The 23,429-nt window shown below is 32.7% G+C and overlaps 1 protein-coding gene across 1 annotated transcript in view; it reads right to left on the bottom strand.

The window, feature by feature from the left end:
• LOC122036796 (callose synthase 9-like) overlaps positions 1-23,429 on the bottom strand; it is a 63,096-nt gene that overhangs the window by 27,137 nt on the left and 12,530 nt on the right. The window contains exons 3-8 of the mRNA XM_042596214.1: positions 22,521-22,568; positions 8,531-8,689; positions 6,978-7,091; positions 6,808-6,896; positions 6,575-6,733; positions 6,355-6,457 (exon numbers count right to left, since the gene is read on the bottom strand). Of these exons, the coding sequence (XP_042452148.1) occupies positions 6,355-6,457; positions 6,575-6,733; positions 6,808-6,896; positions 6,978-7,091; positions 8,531-8,689; positions 22,521-22,568 (672 nt within the window). The remainder of the gene's footprint in view (positions 1-6,354; positions 6,458-6,574; positions 6,734-6,807; positions 6,897-6,977; positions 7,092-8,530; positions 8,690-22,520; positions 22,569-23,429) is intronic.

The following is a 23,429-nucleotide window of genomic DNA, read 5'->3' as shown; positions in this document are numbered from 1 at the left end:
TCCAACATTCGCCCCTTTGATCTAGCCTATCTCCGGCCTTTGAGCCACTATTCTGTTCCGACCATTGAGCCACTGTTGTATTCCGGCTTGCGTGCCGTTGTCATATTTCAATGATCCAAACTGCATCTAGCTCCTTGCCGACAAATCCCTGCCACATTCGGCTCTGTGCCGCCAGATCCGACTCCTCCGGCTCACATTCATCTATTCTTCCGGATCATGACGACTCGATCATCGTCACGACTAGCTCACCGATCCACCAGATCCGTCAAAGGGCACCCCCCGAGCTAGGGTACGTCATCGTACTCATTCTCTATTTATTTCATTACTATACTATTAGGCTGTTTATTATATATTCATGGAATCTGCCTCGAGCATCAGGGTGACAGGGACCGGGGCAACCCAATCGTTGTCTGCAAGTAGCGTTGATCAGAGACCTTCTGATGACTTGGTCAATATAGAAGACAACACATCATACCCTCCCCCTCTGGGTCATGGCGACTTGATCAATACTCCAGACACATCATTCTGGTCGTTCCGTCGTCTCAGATTCAGGACAGGATCAATACCCAAGAGAGCTTTATTCTAAAGGTAAAATCCTTAATCGAGCCCTTCTAAATCTCTTGATAGCTTTCGGCACTAAAACAATCAAATAGAAGAAATGAGTCAATGTGCATAAGATTTTGCGTCAAAAACAATTGAAGATGCTTTTAATTCAAAGCACAAAGAGTTATATCCATGACTTGATTGGCCAACAAAAAGCCTTTGATCAACCAACCAAAAGCCTTTGGTCAACTACAATTTGAATTTTCAACTATACTTTCAAATATAGTTGACCAACAAAAGGTATGGTCACCTCAACCAACCTAGGTCGACCAACCAAAAGTATCAAATTGACCCAACTTATATTCTTTAAGTTGGTTGCCTATTTTCGTCATTTTAGATTGAGCTACAACAACCTTAGGTTGACATAGAATGCTTGTGTTGACTTAGAATGCTTACATTAACCTACCAAAAAAATATAGGTTAATGTAGATTGTTTAGGTTGACTTACATAGATTATAGGTCGTTTGTTCAAGTGTCAAACCAATAGAACTTGACCCAACTGCACTACTATGTGTCAACTAGGGTCAATTAAGAGTGCTCTCTAGGTAACAACCCTCAACCTGGAATCTAAACTCTATTATTATATGGTCCACACAAAATGAACTCGAATACAATAATCATAAAGTCTTTAGGTCCAACTCCAAGTTTGATGTTATTTATCGAAATCAAACCAGCACACAGTTCCATGCTCAATTTTTTTCAATCCATCACAAAGCTTGCTTCAAGATCCTTCCTAACAGCGAATGTATACATCCTACACACCCCTGATACGAATGTTAGCACTGAAAGGTATACTAACTTAAACATTGCCGCACATTAAAGCACCATGATTAAACCAGGGCATAGAGTGATACTAATTTCCTAACAATTTCATGACTAAGTCATCTCAACATCTTGAAGATCCTTGTAGCAGCTTGTTGCAACTTAGATTTTCAGCAAAGTTAGCTAGTCTATTTACTAACCACACAAAGCAGCACATTGTAAAAAAAAAAAAGTCAAAATTCTAGTGTGGAAGCATAATTAGGGTTGTAAATGAACCGGGCATCAGTGAACTAGCTTAATTTTTGGCACAATAAAGCTCATTTATGTTCATTCAATAATAAAAAAAATTATAAACAAGCTTTGGTAGTAAACTTAGTACTTTACCATCCATGAACAAAGTTAATGAACAATTTATACATAAACTTAATTATTAACTTATGTAAAATTTAATTATTAATTTATTTCTGATTTTTTTATCCAAATCAATAAAAATGTAGTAATTTATAACTTCTAATAATCTTAAATTATTCATAATAATTAAAAAATAAAAATATATATAAGTTTTATGAATAGAAAAATGTTTAACCTAATTTATAAGGATAACAACTATGTTAGTTGAGCTTGATAAAAAGCTTAATCTTGACTTGAGCTCAATAAGATACTTAATAAACAAGCTTGAACATTAAATTTAATTTGTAGTTTTTAGAGGTTGTGGTTAGGAATATAGTCATTTTAAGTTGGGTCAAGTTGGATTTGAAGTTGGGAAATATGATTGAATTTGAACTATGATTAAATAAACCATATTGCTATTTATGTTATTATTATTATTTGTTTTCTCTCCCCTTATAAATTCAAACTGCTGTCCACTTCCTCTTAAATCCTGTAAATCCCACCCCAAATTGCGAGCCATAAGCTCTCTTTTCGCTCTCGTGTTACCATGAGAGTTGCAACTAGAGACTATAGTCTTTGCGAGCCTCACAAAAATGCCACTAAGAACCTCTATGACTGAACCCTAGCCGCTCCACCCTTCATGCTTGAGCACAAGTTAGCCTTCTTCTACCATTGAGGTCCGACCTTTCCCACCCATCACCCATCTAGAGTCTCTCTCAATCTTGAACTTGAGGTCTTACACCCATGGCCATTGCTGGCCCAAACAGTCTCGAAATCCCTTCCTTTCCTTTTGCTCTATTCAATGAGTGCAGTTGGTGTTATACCTTCCATCACTGATGAACCATAAAACCCAACCCTTCAAAGCCTTCAAAACATTTGTTTCTCCCCAAGGCTTGTTTCCTTCTAATGTGCAATTGAGACTTATTGTTGATTTTCTTTTTTATTGGCAAGTTACATCTCTATGATGCTATCTTGAGTCTGAATTCACTGTTGCAATCTTATTGATTTTTCCAGACTATTGAACTGTTGGTGTAGCCTTTGGTTATGAGAATAACTCCAACATATCTTGACTTGGCCGTGTTTTTTTTTTTTTACAACCTTAAACTTAGATGTCTAGTGGTGGTTGAGGTTATTTGGCCAATACTTCAGAAAGGAGAAACTTCCCTTGTGTGAGTTTTGATGTTTAGGAAAAAGTTTACATTAGGCTTACGTGTAGATTTGATATGTGTGTTTGAGTGTGCATGGATTTGTAAGAACACACATGAAACTTAGAAGGCTCATGGTCGACGAGGTTGAGTGATGACATGGATATTGACTTGTCATGGACAAGATGACATACTCAGTGGCATCAAGATCCATAGAGATTGGAGACGGATGGTGTGGGACAAGAAGCACTGTGGTGGTGTTGGAGCAGTTCTAGAGCAAATGACATGGCACAATCAAGTTGGAGGCTTAGTGGCTTGAGGTCCGAAGAATTAGAGTTAGAGAAAGTCGCACGAGGCAACCAAGAGACTGCATGACGAGGAGCATCACAGTGTAGCAAGGACAATGGCAGATGAAGGAAGACTATATATGAGAAGATGTTAAGTATGACAAGTGGAGGAGTTAAGGACTCATGCATCCAAGGGATTGAGTAACATAATAGGAGATGACCGAAGGGCAAAATCAAACCGTGAATGGTTAGAATCCATTGGTAAGCTGTGAGAGTTGAGTGACCTGCACACATAGAGTGAGGGTAGAAGTAAACTTGACCTTATTATAGATCGTAGTTAAGTTCCTCATCGACCAATGGAACGAAGTAACCCAAACCCCCAAAGCTGATTTAGAGTTTAGAGTTTGTTCATCTGACTAATGTGAATCCAATCGACATTTGTTCGAATGACAGTAGTTGATTGGTGGCACATCAATGAACTGATGGTAGGTTTCAGTCAATTGATGCAAAGGATGGAAAGCAGAAAAGAACTCTTGGAGCTCGATAATAGTTGGATTGAGCAAACCAGTAGGTTGATGGTACAGATCTGATCAACGGCAAACAATATTACGACAGAAGGTTTCAAAGCCTATAAAAGGACCAAATAGAGTTGGAAAAACCCTATTAGAATTCTCTTCTTTCACTTGTAATCTCTTTTAACAACCCTTGTGTCGTATGAGGTTTCTCCACCTTTGATAGTTGATTGAGGAGAAGGATAGAGGGTCGAAGTCAAGGAGCAAGAGTCCTCAACTACATAAAAAACTCATGTTTGGTCGATTTGTCTTCCTTTTACTTCTTGTTGTTATTTGTTTATCTTTCTGTTGTGTAACAAGTATTGTAAGAACTGAATGAATAGAGAAAGACTCTGTTCACCCCTCCCCTCTAGCATTTCCATCACTTCATGATCCCCACAATGGTAAGTTGTGGAATAGCTATTAAAGCATCCTTTGATGAAGGTTAGCATTTGCTTATCTTGAGAGAATTAAATGTTACTCCTTAGGTTTTGATTTCAAATGTGATTCTTGTTGATCTTAGTAGGCATCAACAGTGGAAGAATAATAGCCCAATTTGATAAAACATATTGTGGTTAAACAAGAGAGTTAAAATTGATTTCTTTCCCAACTTCACATGAGTTTATCTTGTTTACGGTTTATTTATACAGGTGATACACATGGGAAGTATAGTTTTTAAAAGTTTCTATTTACTCTGTTGCTATCCTTCGTTTAATTGTGTTGCACCCTATACTATATTTGATTGTTTAGTACCTTTGGTTTATTCATGTGGATTGCGAGTTAATAACAAAACATATGATCAGAGTAACTAAAAAAGAATAAATTGAGATAAGAGATTAATGAATTTATATTGCCAGAAAGTGATAACCTTGAGAATTTAAATGCCAAGAGCTAAAATATAGCGATTAAAATGTTGAATCAATGGAACAGAACTGGTAGTAATAATGCAAACTTAAAATGATAACCACTTACAGGAATTAACTCTGATCATTATCGAATATACAATTAGAGATAAGTTCGAATATTGATAATGATGATAAGTTTAATTACTACTACTCTTTAGATTCTTTTTAGGAGATAAGCAAACGTGCACATTATTGTTACAACTACTTTGTATTTTGTGTTCATTTCCTGAAGTTTTTAACTTTAAGTTAATTATTAGGAATTTCACATAGACTTGTAGTATCTCATCAAGGGAAGCTATTGTGTTGTATTTGCTCTAACATTATTAGAGTTTAATTATGTCTAAAACTTAGGCTAATTCATTTTGCGTTAGCAAAGAGAGATATTCTACACGCACATGAGTTCAAAAAAGTGAGATGCTTTTGTTCAAAAACTGTTTCCTAATTTAGTACATAAGAACAAACATACTTTTCGAAGAGAGGAGTAATATTACATGCTTCTCAATCACATCAGCTACAAGTGTCATCTCCTTGTTCGAATTATGAATTAATTTAGTCTTAATCATATTTTGATGTTTTGATTGTTCTATAAGATTCAGTACACAAAGGACCAAATTTGTAGTACTTGTTCACCAACTTGGTTTATTTTATAAAGATACCAATTTTACAAGTGCATAGTGTACTGGCCCAAGTAAGATCAGAGGAACTGATGATATAGAGTGGCATTGCAATTATAGAATTGCATTATACTCTATGGAGTACTAATAATTAGCAACACCTTTTTTGCTATTTTTCCTGATAATTCCCTACTTCTATCTCAATGCCTCATCATTGTCATACTAAGCTTCACATTGACGATTTCACAAAATTGATGACACATCAATCAAATCCCACATGAGAAATTGAGTTTTCCTGGGTTGGTAAATCACTCTCACATCTTACAAGTATCATATACTCAAGGTTCTAAAATTCGCTAGGTGCTAGTTGGGCACCAAACTAGTGCCTAGCACCTACTCCGCCCGACTAGGGCCTAACACCTAGGCGAGGACTAGGCGCAGTTAGGCGGATTCCACGGTATCAACATAAATTACATAATAAATTACATTCTATAACTCCAATACAATAATATCAAATTTAAAATGAGTTAAAAACTACACAACTAATAAAATATCATAAATTTATTCTACTTCTCCATAATTTTCAACTTGTTCTTTAACGAACACAAACTTAATATCATCATCGGACACAAACTCAAGGTTACATTTCAATTTTTTTTAATTGGGCTTTAAATTTAAAAGTCCAAACTAAAAAAAAAACGATTCCACCGATTAGTAGGTGTCTAGGACTGCCTAATCCCGCCTAGGCGCCAAGGCCGCCTATGCTTGCCGATTAGCATGTTTTCGGTGCGGCTGGGTAACGCCTAGCGCCTACTAGGCCAATTTTTAGAACACTACATATACTATGCATATTAGTCAAGGCATAATATTTTTTAACAGATATGATGTTTAATACACGCTTGTACTATTCCAAACCAAGATTTGAATCAGAAAGAGACCGTACTAAGTTTGACCTAACAGAAAAGGTATAAAGATTTCTCATGCATGTTGAACTTTATGATCATCAAATTCATCAAGGACTAACTTATATTCAGAAGTAATAGAAGAAAAGGCATCTGAATTAATAAGGTCTGCATAACCCAAGACAGCAAGCATACCAGTTCCTCATCCCACCAAGCTTCCCAGCTTTCCTCGCCCTTTACTCCAATTCCACCTCGGTAAAACAGCCAATCTGTCCAATCTCCAAAATCCTCCACCGTCCTGTACAATAGCAAATAGCAACTTAAACTCCATTTCTTTGAAGCACGCCTATGTTGAAATAAAAGTGGGAATTATCAAGATTCTAACAAAAAATTAAGATAAAGATATGATGCTCACTTCTGCCACTCAAAACCAGATGGATTAAACAAATATGGAGCAAAAAGCCAAGATAATGCCATGATCCAACTGCTAACAGAGATTAGGATGAATGAAACAGCTCCACCATTATTGTAACCGTATGCAAGCATTATTATTAACAAAAGAACAACTTCTAATCTGCATAGAAGGATAAGGTATTAGAGAACATCTGTTGATGATCAACTTAAACTTTGATCAGGAAGATTACAAACCCCTTAACAAAATGGCTGCGTGAGTAAAGCCTATAGTTCTCTGCAAACTTGATATGACGAACAACAAAACCTCTACCAGTGGCACGGTACTGAAAATGAAAATAAAAATAATATAGCCAATATGGAAGAATATTAAAAAAACATAGGGATGCATAACAAAAAATACTTGCCTTAGCACCTCCATGGAGAATGGTTCGGCCAAAATAGTGTGTCCTCGTTCCAAGAGAGAACGTGAAGAAGACCGAGCAAAGCTGGAATTGCATCGTAGTAAAGCTAACAACAGCCTGCGCAAAAAGTCTTGAATTAGCCATACTGCATAGATAAAATCATTAGATAGTAGATAAGTATCAAAGTAAAAAATAAGCATTTACAAAGATTGTAGGAAAGAATGCTTTTGGCATATAAAATGCAAAGAGTAACTTGCAAAGAAAGTCTTTCAAAATTATAAAAACTGATGGTGCCCACCAAAAACATTGTAACTTCTAATGATAGTTTATTGATTGATACAGGAAACAAAAACAGCCAACTTGACTGGTTGTAAAAGTATCAACTTGACTGTTGATACACACTTGTGCTTCCATCATGAATCAAACAATATTGTTGTAAAATCTGGAATAATTATAAACTGAAACAAAAACATCTCAGTTTTATGGAAGTTAATTGGGAAGTTGTTAACTTGACTGGTTATAGAAGTAGCACTAAATGAAATTCAAAAGCATCCTTCCGTGCCTCTATAGCACCCAGCTTACATTCAAAATCTTCTCATCAATATTTTACAGGTGATTGAATTCTTAAAATAACAATTTATCTGATGCATATTTTATAATTCTTTCAAATCATCATGTGGGAGAAATGGCTCATGATTGGCAAGACCGAATCAATAATGCAGACCATGTTTCAGTTTGAATATGTTTCAGTCATTTTTAGTGTTGTTGGACTTTGTCCTGCTAGCAATCATACAGATAGAATAGCAAAATTCTACAACAAGACATTGCGAAACCAGTTACTTGCTCCACCTGTATTTGCAAATAGTAAGTTGTAGCAATGATAGATATAAACCAAGACAATAGAACACTAACAATCAATTTTATCACGACAAGGTAACTCAATTAGATAATTATGGGAGAAAAAAAGTATGTGCAAACTCTCTTACAAGTCATGAAAAATAAAACAATCAAGAAACTCATAAATAACAACAATTTATGTTACTGCAAACTGTTTGGGGTCAGCATCATGAATTTATCCCTCCACTGCAGTCTATACAAGCTTATATGAATAGCAACATTCAGTTCATAAAGTCAATTTTGATTTCATTATATAGATTCCTGCATTTTCAATTTTATTGATTCGCCTTATCTAAATAGAAAGTTTATTACTCGTTTTTTAACCATAGCCATACTATGTTAACATATTCTTTTATCACTCTTAGTTGATTGGGGTTACACCCGTAATAGTTTACTTTTTATTTCATCGTTCTACTAGCTCAACACATTAATTTTAGTATTCCCATTTAGGTTATATTATTTTTTATGCATGGCTTCATAACCTCGTTCTACTAGCTCAACACATTATTTTTTAGTATTCCCCAGCCTTGTCTAAACTAATCATGGGTTTAACCACTAGATGCATCAAACAATTTTACTTGATATTCCTCTAAATTGCATGAACTTGCAATAATAGAGATCAACAAAATAGCAATGAGAAAAATAACTAAAGTTAATACCGTCAGAAAACCAGATTCTAGTATGAAGCCCAAAATCATTGGAATAGCTGTGAAGACACCAATCTGGAAAAGAAACTGTGTGTTTAAAGCAGCATCAAGGGCAGTATTCTGTAGTACATTAGCTCTAGTTTGAATTGCTTCACCAATTCCAGAAAAAGCCTGCACCAACAAGTAGCTTTCATATTTCAAAACTAATAAATCACTTATGTCAAGACTCATAACAATCAAGCTCAACCAATTGACAGCATTAAGTCGATACAACACTGTTAAAGGCAGTGCAAAATAAACACAAAGAAAAGCAAATCAAACTCTAAGTGATAAAATACCCTGTGTTTTTTCATCCATCCAACAGTTTCTCCACCTCAAGCTCAACTATCAAAAATTTAGGTTATTAAAAAAGGTTTTCACTGGGAGACTAGACCAGGCTCTTTCAAGGACATTGGTGTAAGAGGAGGAAATAAGTAGAAGAATACTACCTATAAACTTTAATATAGTCTTCTTGCTTGTTCTTTTCAATTTAGTCCTCTTATGGAATTACTACGTCTTTGAATCTTGTCTGTTGCTTAATTATGTTTCCTGGAAGACCTAGCAAGCTTAAATTGATATTAATTTGGGAATCAAACATGCTAAACTCTTTAATCTTACAACAAATGTTTTTTGTACTTGAACAACTAAAATCTTATAATATTAATACATATTTTATTAAATTTTTAAAGCTATCATTTGGAGTTCTTTTCTATTCCTTTTCAACCAGGCAGTATGAATCGAAACTCCCATAATTGACGTTGTCTTGTATATTGACTGTAATATCTTCTGCTGCAAAACTTGATAAATTTTTATATGAACAGAAAGCTATCTCTTATCTTTTCATAATCTCATCATTTATATTAACTAAATATTGTTTGATACTTCTAATTGATTCATAAATTTAAGACATGGCCAATGACGAATTTTAACTTATTTATGCAACAGCCGAATTAACAAATTTAATTCACTCATGTAATTATCAAAATACAGTGAAATCAATAGCATTTGATTACTAAATTCACCATACTTATCTCTGAATTTTGTGTAATTTTTAGATTTTATCTATATATTATATTGATCACTTAAATGTGGCTTGTTGTCACAGAACTTAGATATTTTAGAATTTTATATTTTTTTGTGTGACACTATTATAAGTTTATTGTTGTGGTCAATATACTCCCCCATGTTGGCAAAAAAGGTATTGCAAAAATGAAATATTACATGAAAATTGTTTCAAGACGTCCTTGTTCAGACATGGACTTGAAAGTTTCAAGACGTGGGAACATGTCTAATAAGTTGTCACATGAATATTATTTGTCTTTGCTACATATTATGTATGTACCTATTAATTTGTATGGTATTTGTAAGCCTCCAACTTGTTATATGTAATCACTAGATATTGCATATTTCTTAACTGCTACTTTTTGATTTGTGTAAGGTGTGTATGAAGATCAATCATGTGAAAGTCCTGTTGCTCAATAACTCTTATGCTACTTCTAATTGCTCCAGCAAACATGTGATTTTCTTATTGAGATTTCCTTCCTGTTTGCTTATTAGTTTCAGCTTACTTTAGACTTGCTGAATTATTTCCTCACCCTTGGCCATGATATGAAATCTTTTACCATGTCAAGCAGAGTCAAAATGCACATCTCCATTAAATCATAAAAACTGAATATTAATCAACATAAGTAATCTCTTAAACTGTTTACGTCAATTATGCCACTAATGAGTGTGTTATCATGACACATTACACCCCTTGGCATCGTATGATATGCGCCATTATGAATTCTAGTTATGCTTGTTATATTCTTGTACCATGTGCCTAAGCAAGTGTCAACTGCATCATTTTAGATGGACAAAAATTTCCACATGGAATGTTATTTTAACATTCTGCTTACATAGCTATCTTCACTTCATTTCCTTCTTCGTCATCTCATTTCTTCTTCTCCTCCAAATCACTACCAACACCAAATGTCAGCATGGTAAAACAACAATCAACAACTAGACCTTAACTCATTAGGTGGGGTCGACTATATAGATCTTTTCTATATCATTAGGCTCTATTCTATACAATATCACTATCTATATTTAAATAAATTTTATTTTGACTTATTGTTACTAACCAAATCTTTTTTTTTATCTTCCTCTTCTTCGTTTGATATGCATATTTATCATAGTTTCACATCGCCTAACTAGAGCATTTATTAGGCTTCTAAGTATATATCGATACTATATTAAACGTGTAGAAGTTTTCTCTCAATAGATACAACATTGATTTTCTATCTAATGTTCTTATTTCTTATTTTATTTATCCTCTTATATTCACAAATCCACCTTAACATTCTCGTCTCTACAACTATCATCATCTACTCATGTGCTTGAGCCACAGCCAAAATTCAGCTCCATATAACATAACATGTCCAATTGTCATTTTGTAGAATTTTCCTTTTAAGTTTTTGAGATACTTTACTATCACATAGAACACTCAACCCTCTCCTTCATTTCAACCATGCTACTTGTATTTTATATAAGAAATCTCTCAATTCCTCCATATTTTTGCAAAAACGATCATAATACTTAAAGCTTTCAGTTTCAAAGACTCCTATTTGTAAATACCCCGTGATAGTTTTGATGTGGTCAACCAAGTTAAATTAGGTCCTGTGTGTTTGATCTTTGTGTCTAAGTGTGCAGGAGCTTACGAACACAAAAAGTCGAGCGGAAGACGCAACTAACGAGAAGGATGGTACGGGAAAGGAGCCGACGGACTCGGTGTATCGAAGGGACGAGGTGTTGCGGAAGACTACACAGGTGGATGAGAAAGACGCGCGCAACGTTCGAGGGATGAGAAATCGGGGAGGAAGCATGCTCGAGGAAAAGGCTGGAGTTGGGTTCGGGTGAGCTCAATTCCGGATGGCCGAAGCATCACTCAAGCGAGCGAAGCAAAAAATGGTTAACAAGGGAAGTTAACCATTTTTCAGATGAACAATGCTGAAAGCGCCTTCAAAGGCTTGGAAGGCGAATTCCATGAACAGTACGAAGACGCTTTCCAGCCCTTGAAGGCGCCTTCCCTAGCCGTTAAGCCGAAGATAAAGTTTTATTTTCGGCGATAAAACTTAACCGATTGAAGGCGCCTTGAACCATCTTGGAGGCACCTTCCACCTTCGGATAAGATTTTCCAAGAGATATAAAAAGACCCTGGAGCTAAGAAATAAATAAGTTCTGTATTAACTTTTCTAGTCATTTCTGAGCTATCAACATGTGTAAAAGGCTTCTCCGCCTTCAACGAAGAAGTCTCTTAGTAAGTCTTTCAACGCCTTGGATTAACAACCACCTAACTTGTCACCAAGTAAAACTCCGGTCTTTTACCTTATCCTTTAAGTTGTTTTTATTAATATTTATTGTCTATATATTTGCTTAATTTAATTGTGCATTCTTGCTAAGGAAAGCAAGAGATTCATTTTAACTTTGATCAGAGTTCAACTGCTTCAAAAGGACTAACGACCGACTTAAGTACAAAAACGATAGACGAACATAGCATCCATCCACCAGTATTTGAGGGGGTGTTCGCGTTTTGGAAGCGATGAATGAAGGTATTCTTTAAGATAGATTTTAATATTTTATTAATAATGAAATATGGTTTTGAAGCACGAAAGAACAAGAACGGAGAAGAACTCGAAGAACATCTGTGGACCAAAAAGCAGCGCGACGAGTTTATGGCAATCAGCAAGGCTGAATTTCACCTTATGAGCATACTACCGGTTGAGGAATTTAACAAAATTGGCAACTACAAGAGTGCAAAAGAACTTTGGAAAAAGTTCTTAAAACTCTATGAACAACCAAAAGAAGTCAAATCTAACTTCTCGATGGACACCGAGTCAACGTCGGAAGAACCCGAGACTGAGGAAATTGCCGGAACAGCATTTATAGTCGAATACCTACCTGAAGACAAAGAAAGCTCATCCGAGATAAGAATCAATGAAGGGGGAAAGTCTTCGGAAGAAAGTAGTGACGAAGGGGAAGTACCGGACAATGAAATCATAATGGTAAGTAAGGTACGTTCCCGACCTCTTAAGGAATTATTTGAATTCATTAAAACTTTCTAAAAATATGATGAATTTAGAAAAGGAGAATGTAAAGTTAAAATTGACTTTAACAAATGCATGCAGTCTGGAAGAATTTAATAAATTGAAATTTGAAAATGATAAATTATAAGATAAAATAGAATGGTGAGAAAAAGACAATTCATGCTCAAATTCTTTACATGCTCCAAAAAGAAATTACAAATATCATCAAAAGCTTAACTAGTATTTAGATACCATAAGAGTCAAATTACAAAAGTAGAAAGACGATTAATTCCAAAAAAATATTTGGATAACGCAATAGGACATAATTTATTTTGGGTTCCTAAATCTTGTTTAAATAATTAAATAAAATTTTATTTGCATGCCTAAATTATCTTTATCATATTAGACAAAGTAAAGCATGCTAGAAATTTAATTTAATGTATTCTTGTCGATAAGATCAATCATTTTTGTTAACTTTCTAGTCAAATTTTTTGTTCAAAATATTATTTGTACAAAATGAAAATATTATCTACAAACAAAAATTTTTTCAGTTGAGTTGGTTTTTTTTTCGAAAACGATATTTTAAAAAAATATTTGGAACATATATTTTTCTATAACAAAATTTTTGGAACATATATTTTTCTATAATAAAATATGATGTTTTCTATTATAATAAAATTCTTTGACATTTTTCAAATTTTATTTGAATTATTACGAATTATTTTCCAAAAAATTAATTTTTAATATTAAAAATTCAGAAAACAGAAACTCTAGAACTTTAAAATTTTCTAGTATTCAACAATATGTTTTTAATATCCAGAAAATTTTCAAAATTGAAAAATATTTTTACAATTTATTTTCCCAAAATTGATTGTTCTAATAAAATAAATTAATTCTGTTCATTAAATTAACTTTTTTTCTGTGAAAACTTTTCTACTTATAAAACTTAATCTATTAAAGTTTGACAAAAATTTTCAGAATTTTTCAAAATAGATAATGAATTTCTAAATTATTTTTGTAAAAACAAAAGATTAATTAGTAAAAATATAATATTTTTGAAAATTATATCTAAAATATGCTAGTTTATTGATAATTCTTGTTAAGTAACCCTAGAAAAATATTTCAAAATTTCTAACAATTTATTTTATTTTTCCCAAATTTTATTTTGATGTGATCAAAGGGGAAGACGTAAGTACAAGTAAAAAGGGAGTAAAAATTTTATAGCTTAATTCATTACAATATTTGATTCTAATTGCAACTTCTATACATAAGTTATGTTATTACATTTTTAACCCTAACTTAAACTTGGGTTGAAACATATCAAAAAGAGGGAGATTGTAAGTACCCCGTGGTAGTTTGGATGTGGTCAACCAAGTTAAGTTAGATCCTATGTGTGTTTGATCATTGTGTCTAAGTGTGCAGAAGCTTAGGAACACAGGAAGTCGAGCGGAAGACGCAGCTAGCGAGAAGGATGACACCGGAAAGGAGCTAACAGGCTCGATGCATCCGAGGGACGAGGTGCTGCGGAAGAGTACATCGGTAGACGAGAAGGACGTGCGCAACGCTCAAGAGATGAGAAGTCGGGGAGGAAGTCTGCTCGAGGAAAAGGTCGGAGTTGGGTTCGGGTGAGCTCAATTCCGAATGGCCAAAGTATCACCCAAACGAGCAGAGCGAAAAATGGTTAACAAGGGAAGGTAACCATTTTTCAGATGAACAGTGCTGAAGGCGCCTTCCATAAACAATGCGTCTTCCAGCCCGCCTTCCACCCCTTGAAGGCGCCTTCCCTAGCCATTAGCCGATGATAAAATTTTATCTTCGGCGATAAAACTTAACCGATTGAAGGTGCCTTAAACCCTCTTGAAGGCGTCTTCCACCTTCGGATTAGATTATAAGTACCTCATGGTAGTTTTAATCCTTGTGTCTAAGTGTGCAGGAGCTTAGGAACACAAGAAGTCGAGCAAAAGACGCAGCTAGCGAGAAGGATGGCACGGGAAAGGAGTCGACGGGCTCGGTGCATTCGAGAGACGAGGTGCTGAGGAAAAATACACCGGTGGACAAGAAAGATGTGCGCGACGTTCGAGGGACGAGAAGCCGGGGAGAAAGCCTGCTTGAGAAAAAGGCCGGAGTTGGGTTCGGGTGATCTCAATTCCGGATGGCTGGAGTATCGCCCATGTGAGCAGAGCGAATAATGGTTAATAAGGGAAGTTAACCATTTTTCGGATGAATAGTGCTGAAGGCGCCTTAAAAGGCTTGGAAGGCGCTTTCCATGAAGGGTGCGAAGGCGCTTTCTAGCCCTTGAAGGCGTCTTTCCTAGCCGTTAAGCCAAAGATAAAGTTTTATCTTCGGCCATAAAACTTAACCGATTGATGGCGCCTTGAACCCTCTTGAAGGTGTCTTCCTCCTTCGGATAAAATTTTTCAGGAGTTATAAAACGGCCCTGAAGCTAGGAAATAAACAACAATTTCTGTATTAACTTTGCTAGTTATTTCTGAGCTATCAACGTGTGTAAAAAGCTTCTCCGCCATCAACGAAGGAGTTTCTTAGTGAGCTTTTCAACGCCTTGAATTGTAACCAAGTAAAACTCTGTCCTTTTACCTTATCCTTTAACTTGTTTTCCTTAATGTTTACTATCTATATATTTTCTTAATTTAATTGTGCATCCTAGCTAAGCAAAGCAAGAGATTCATTTTAACTTTGATAGTAGACAATTCACCCCCCTCTTGCCGGCCCCGCTACACCTAGGGGTGTAATTGAGCAGAGCCGAACTCTTGAATATTTGAGTTTGGCTCGTTTATAATCGAGCAGAGCTCGAGCTTTATTTAACGAATATATTCATGGTTCACGAGTTATTTGAGTTTTTATCGAGCCTAAACGAACTTAATAAATATAAATTATAAATTTAAATATTCATTAAAAATTAAATTATATATTTAGAAAAAATTATCATATTTTATTAAAAAATTTAATTTTTTCTAATAAAGAAATTTAATATATTTGTCTATATGTTTCATAAGTAGAGTGTAAAATCTATAAATTCAATATCAAAACTATTATTTTTTTATTTAAAAGTTGATTCATGAGTTTAACGATCATGTTCACGAGCTAACAAGCCGAATATTGTGCTTGATTTATTTATCTTAACAAGCCTCATTAAACGAGCTTTTATCGAATCGAACTTCGAATAACTCGTGAACGGCTTGGTTCATTTACACCCCTAGCTGCACCAACACTAAAATTCATTTATTCTGTTTTTACTCTACTAAGTCTAAAATCTTTCACTTCTAGTGTTTCACGTCAAGATTCGAGTTTAGCATTTACTCCTTCACGTATCTCAGCTAACAAAACTATATCTGCAAATAACATGCAGTATGATACCGTGTCTTAAATGTGTCCAATGAGTTCGTCCGTAAAAAGATAGCAAGTTGATCCTTAATATAACCCTATCTTTATAGGAAACGCTTCGATTTCCACTCTTGTCATTAACAGATCCTTAATCAGTTCAATATATAATATGCTAACACTTCTCCATAAAATTTCTTTAAAATATTTCGTAAGCTTTTGTAAATGTCATTTTCCCCTTAATTTGTATCTAATTTTCGATATAAGCACTCAAAAATTTTATTTTTAGCTTCATTCACTGCTTTCTTAGTCATTTTTTTGTTATTGTATATTTTTTTTAAAAGTTTTCTCACTTTACAAGTATATAATACCTTATAGGTTATTCGTTTTTTCCTTCACTTTCTCCAGTATTTTCTTATTCCATTACCAAGATTTTTTTATGCATGTCCCTTTGACTTATCAAGTACACACTTGGATATTATTTTCAACTTTGATATCATCTAATCTTATGTCGTATTCGAATTATATTTCTCCTAATATTTCCTTAAATATATTTCACTTCTCATCTTTTAACATGTCAACATAATACCAAAATTATATTTTTCATTCTTAATAAAGTTTAAAACTCCAGCATGGCTCAACATTGGAACCATGCTCTTGGCTCTTTAATTCTATTATAACAACTTAGGGAAAATGTCTCAAGAGTAAACTTGTGGGCATCTTTCAGAGGTGAATTGTAGTATAGTAATACTTAATTTAGTCGGTGAGCAGTTATTGCTATAGATAATTTATTAGATGATTTTACTTGAATATTGTTACGATAGGTATTTTAAAATCAATCAATGTCGAGCACAAGCTTGAATGTAAAAGGTTGTTGTGTTAGATTGTCAGCTAATGTCAAAGGCAGATGAATATTTTATAAATGACCATCAAACTATTATGCTAACACTAGATTGTTCCCGGAATGAATGCGTTGCAAGGTCCAACTAGAACATCCTACTACATCTCCATGAAAACTTGACTGCAGTCTTAAATATACAAGAATTCACAAAGCATAGGTTGGATAAGAAAAACATTATAGGAATATAAATTATCTTAGATTTAAAATATGAAACATAAAAACGTTCACTAAAGTAATAAAAATTGTAGATACGATGATAAGAAGAAACAAAATGAGTAGGAGAAAAGATAAAGTTGATACAAAACTCAAATTTTAACTTATGATAAATAAAAAATAAAATAAGTATTATTATAAATAGTTCGTTAAGGATGAAATAGCAAGCGTAGTTTAGAAGGGAGATAAAATCATAATTTTCAAGATAGTGGTAATGAAAGAATCTATTAATATTAAACATTTCTTAAGTAGGATTAGAAAAAGACACAAAATAGCTATAGATGAGATAGTATAAAAAATTCCTCCAAACGGAAAGATTTAAATAATAAGGGATCTAAATGGACACGTAGGAGTAAGAAATGAAAAATAAGATGAGGTACATGAGGTTATGATTATTAAATAAAAATAAAGAAGGAAAAATTATATTAGATTTTGTGATAGCATACAAATCCATAATTTTTAGATTACCTTTAAAAGTGGAACAATAAGTCACAAAAATTCTTATAGATAGGAAGATAGATAAAAAGATTTGTAAATATTATAGAATCACTCTAGAGAAACTACCCAATATAAATTAGTAATATTAGATATGCATCTTAAGCATAGTATCAATAAAAAAAAAACATGCGCGACAGCTAGAATGTCTAGGATGGGAAGTAAAGTATCTTTAAGTTAAAGGTAGGAGCATAAGAATTAAGAGAAATACATAGCGACTCGAATACGACATAGGATAAGATGTCTCTAAATTTAAAAATGATGAACAGGAGCATATTTAGTGAAAAGAATATGTACCACCAAGTAAAAAATCTAAGTGATGGTACAAAATAATAGAGGAGAAAATGACGAAAAAACGAACAACCTATCTGTCATTATACACTTATAAGAATGAAGAAAACTTTTTAATAGAGTTCAATATGCAAGAATGATGTCAAGAAAACAGTGAAAACAAGAATGATACTTTTGAATACTTAAATCAACAACTAGATACAAAAGAAGGAAAAAGGTATATATAGAATAACTAAAGAAAGAGATGGATTAAAGATGAATGTAATATGATATTAATGAATGATGAAGAAATAAAAAAGAACAAAACATGTATTTTCATACACACTTCAATGATTATTTAGCTGACCAACTTAATTTAGGAAATTTACGTAGGTTAGATGAATATACACATTTAAATTTTTAAGAAATTCTTTACTTTTCTTTTAAGAAATTTAACAACTTAATGAGATGCAAAATGGAAAAAAATAGTTAGATCAGATGATATTTCAACAAAGATAAAGAAGTGCCTAGGAAAAGAAGGTATTGAATAGTTTACAAAATTACTAAGCTTACAAAGTTATTCAACAATATTGAAAATAAAAAAATGTCTAATAAGTAGAGGGTAAGTACTTTAGTGCATTTATTTAAAAATAAAAGATATGTACAAAATTATACAAATTATAAAGGTATTAAGCTAATGAGTCATACTATGAAATTATTGTAAAAAAAGTAATAAAAAACTACGAAAACTAAGATGATTGAAAATTAATCTAAATTTATGTATGAAAAATCAACAATAGAAATTATACATCTTTTTAAAGTAACTAAATAAAAATATCAAGAAAAAAAAAGCAAGACATAACATTATATTCATTGACGTACAAAAAAAATTTACAACAGACCCAAGGAAAATTATGTAGAGAACTCTAGAAGAGAAATGGTTTTAACGCAACATATATTAAAATAATTAAGAATATATATAAAGATGTAATGACAAAAGTAAAAACTCTAGACAAATTAATCGAAGCATTTCCTATAAATATAGAGTTACTTTGAGAATCAACTATAATTTTTTATTTTTTTACACTAATCATGAATAAACTCCCTTAACATCCAAAACACACTATCATAGTTCATGTTATTTATTGATGATATTGTTTTAATAGATGAAATACGTGAAGGAGTAAATATTAAACTCGAATCTTCACATGAAACACTAGGAGTGAAAAATTTAGGCTTAGTAAAGTAAAGACGAGATATATGAAATTTATACTTAGCGATATTACTAGTAGTAAGACAACTGTTAAAATAAAAGATGACGTGTAACATTAGAGCTTTAAGTATTTAGTTATCACTTTAGTAATTATTTTACATATAATAAAAGTTGCAATGGAGGAGACTATCATATCTTTGTAATTGTAAGGTGTTAACTAAAAGAGATACGAAATACTAATTAGATCTGCTATGTTATATAAAGTTGAATATTGAATTATAACTAAGTACATGAATAGAAGAGTAAATGAATTGAGGATGTAAATGTAAATGTGCAGATATAAAAGGATGGATAGGATAAAAATGATAACATTAGAGAGAAAGTTAGAATTATACTTATTGAGGGAAACTTCGAGAGACACATTTAATAAATACTCTAATTAGGTAATATAAAATAGTGATACATACATTAACTAGAAAGAGGAAAATCAAAGAAGATTTAATTAATAACGATAACATAAGATATAATTTATTTAAATATATAATAACATATTAGAAGATAAAAGCCCAATAGAGTAGGAGGATCTAAATAGTCAATCCCACTTAGAAGGATCCATTAACACGATTCAATATGGAATGTTTAGGTATAAATGTGCATGATGCATTTATTTTTGAGAAATTTGTTGTTCCCATTAATCGATTCATCTTATCATTAACATGAGCTTTATCATTTGATTTGAATACAATTAGAATTTTAGGTTTAGTGAGGATTGAAAAATTGATTCATCTTAGTAAAGATAAATTTACCAATTCCGTAATTAACCGAAAAAACTATATTAGATGGGACAAGGTAAATTACCTATATTGCATGTCCTAGAACAAGATGACCCTTGTTGAATGATGCCTGTGTCATGATCTGAGACAAAACAAATCTACAATGATTCAATTTGTGAAGCACCAGATGCAATCTTATTGCAGGGAAGAGGTGAGGAAGATGTTGTAAGACTCAAAAGTACGGAAGAGAATGCATAGTATATGTCAATTATATGCTATAACGAATACGTTTGGTTAGGGTATACATTATATTAAATAATTAATTATATAAACTTAGTTATATGATATAAATATATATTAAATATATAACTTTAATTATTTATTAACTTTTGATAAAATTATGTTACTGTCATAATTATGAATACATACCACTAATAAGATATAAATTGAGAGATGAGATTATTTAGTTATAAAAAATATCTATTTAATTAAAAGTTGAGTGGGATTATATACAAATTACCATCTATTCAATTATAAATTGAATGGAATTATATAAAAATTAATATTGACACTATCATCACATGGTATGGTCCTAAATAAAATTGTACCATTCTAATTAAGATGGAAATTCTTGTATAAACTTAATATTTCAAACCTTAGGTTTAGAAAATGTCACATCTCTTCTAATAATATAAGAGATGTTTTCCTATTTGACACAAATATTGCTCTCTAGTTATAATGTTAGAATTGTTTCTTCATTTTTATTGCTTTCGGTAGGGTAAAATCAGACACAAACCAATAAAAATTTGCTAAAAATGATAACTCATAAAGAAATTGATATTAATTATACAATTTAATTGAAATAAAGCACCTTCATGAACTTGGAATCTAGCAGTGCATATTATTCTACCCTTCTTTTTTCTTATTTCTACCATGATGGTGCATGTCTAGTACAATTGATATCAAAGAAACTTGGTTAATGGTATGGTAGAAATAGTAGTAAAAGTTTATAAACTTTGTGGATATTGTTTTATCCTTGCAACAAATTCTAAGTGGCACATCATATATTTGATCTCACGTGGATAACTGAGACGAGCCATTCCTCAAGCTAACCACTTTATTTTACCTCCATACATGATGATTGAACTTGATCTTATTAGTGCATTTAATAAAAAGATATAATTTCTCTAACCATATTCTGTCATCTAGTTGATTGAACGGTATTTGGACTAGCACTCCTGGGTGGCAATTTTATACCATTGGATATTGCAAGTTCATTGAAAATCTCAAGGTCAAATGTCTTACATAAATTTGGTTGTTGCATTTAGAAGACGATAAATATCACCAAGATGCAAGATAATGTAAGAAACAAAGAATTTTCAATCATATTGAATTGATACAGGTGACTACTCTAAAAACTGTTTCTAATATAATCAGATCTATTTCTTTCTATCCAGTAAAAACCAAAAAGATTTATGCAAGTGAAAGCTAGATTCATTAACAAAAAGTATCCAAGTCTTCGAAAATCAGACACCAAACTTCGGCCAGATCATGTTAAGTTACCAACTATACTAAGGGTACCTTTTGCCACTAATGGGCAAAATGAATGACCATTCTAACTAAAATTTGGTTTGGATTATATTTTACGTATTGCACCTAATGCAGATGTCTTTGTTATCAACAAGAACAATAAAAAAAAAAAAGTCCGGTGCACGAAGCTCCCGCCATACGGGGTCCCGGGGAAGGATCCATTGTACGCAGCCTTACTCTGCTTTTTGCAAGAGACTGTTTCCAGGATTCGAACCCGTGACCTTTTTGTCACATGGCAACAACTTTACCGTTGCGCCAAGGCTCCCCTTCAACAAGAACAATATTTTATCTAATTATATATTGCCCCTTACGGGCTGACACAATTAGTTCATACAAAGGTGTTTCTGTCAATAGGCTTGGGATCAATTCCGAGCGGCTATGGAATGTCCCGTTGGTTGTCTCAACCCCTTCTTGTATGCATTGTTGTTGTTGTTGTTGTTGGGTGAAGTCTCTCGTGATTTACCTCCCTTTTAGTGGGGGTTGCTCTGAAAGAGTCGTCGAGGAGATGATTTCATCTTTTACTCCAATATATTGAATTCTAGGTACTATTCATATTAGATTGAAATTCACTATACATCTATTCAGCCTATAGACTATCCAGCTAATTTGAGAAAAATGAACTATTAACAAGTAACAAAAATACTTCCATAATAACTATAATAAAAATGCAACCGACCACCAGATAACTTTCTTCTGTTCATCTCCAATCATGATCTTATTACATAAAACAATCAATCTGCAAAAATCTTTCAATAAAAGAAAATTATGATAATTTTTTTTTGTCAAGGTCATATATGCATATCCACATAAAATGTTAAAGATAAAAAAGAAAGTACTGGAAACATATGGTAAAAGGTACATTCTCTGATTAATGTCCTCTTCTACATACAGGTTCTCAAATAGATATGCAGAAATGTGTCATGCTTACTAGTTATTACCCTTGTAAGAAGTGACAAAATCACAAATAAAATCTCAATTATAATAGTTTCTGTTTAACAATTTTATCATCCAAAGATTATAAAACTACTGGAGTTTTTTAATTTAAATACTTACCATTTACAAACTCATTTAATAGATATGATATTTCAAAAGTACAGAAACTAACCAAATAAGCTCTTCCATACAGAAATATGTACACGGTCAACACAGTCAACTGCAAAAAAGCAAAAGATGGAAGATGATTAAGCAAGAGGAATGCAAGTGCCATCCAAAAAAGAATGAAAAATCTAGGGCACTCCACAAATAAATGTTCACATTAGAAAGCAGAAAATCACAATGATACTAAGAGGGTGTTTGGCTAAACTTATTAAAAATAGCTTATAAGCTCGTACATCTTATAAGTTGTTTTAGGAGCTTATAAGTTGTTAAGTCTTATTTTAAAAATAAGTTGTCAAAGTGTTTGGGTGAATTTATTACAATCAACTTAAAGGTATTGATGTGTTTGGTATTATAAGATCTTTTTATTAATAAAATTACCAAAAAAGGTATAATACTATTAATAGAGGGTTTTGAGCTTTTTATTAATAGAGTTTGGGCGAATTTCTACATTGGGGGAGAGAAAAATTGGAAAAAGGCGTCGACGGAGAAGATGTCACGGCGCTGGAAGAGAAAGCGGCAGAGATAGAAAGATATTAGGTTTATAAAAATTTATGGAGGATAAGATGGGAATTTATAAAATTATATAAGGATATTTTAGAGAAGAAAATTATTAAAATAAGATCTTTTTTAAAAAGTAAGGTCTCCCATTCTTTTTTAAAAATAGCTTATAAGCTCCAAAACAGCTTATTTTGATAGCTTATAAGCTGTTTGAAAAAAATTTTACCAAACAAATTTGAAGAACTTATAAGTTCTAAAACAGCTTATAAGCTATTTTAGAGAACTTATAAGCTCAGCCAAACACCCTCTAAATGGATAAAGAAGAGAGAAATCTCTAATTGCAATTACATCTGCTGCAGATAAACCATTGCAAAACTATATATGAGACTGACTACCAAATACAAAGTTTTTAAGATGA

This window comes from Zingiber officinale, unplaced genomic scaffold, assembly GCF_018446385.1.
Source record: "Zingiber officinale cultivar Zhangliang unplaced genomic scaffold, Zo_v1.1 ctg210, whole genome shotgun sequence".
Taxonomy (NCBI): Eukaryota; Viridiplantae; Streptophyta; class Magnoliopsida; order Zingiberales; family Zingiberaceae; genus Zingiber; species Zingiber officinale.
The sequence above is the reverse complement of the archived record's forward strand: the minus strand, read 5'-3'. Positions and strand labels throughout refer to the sequence as shown.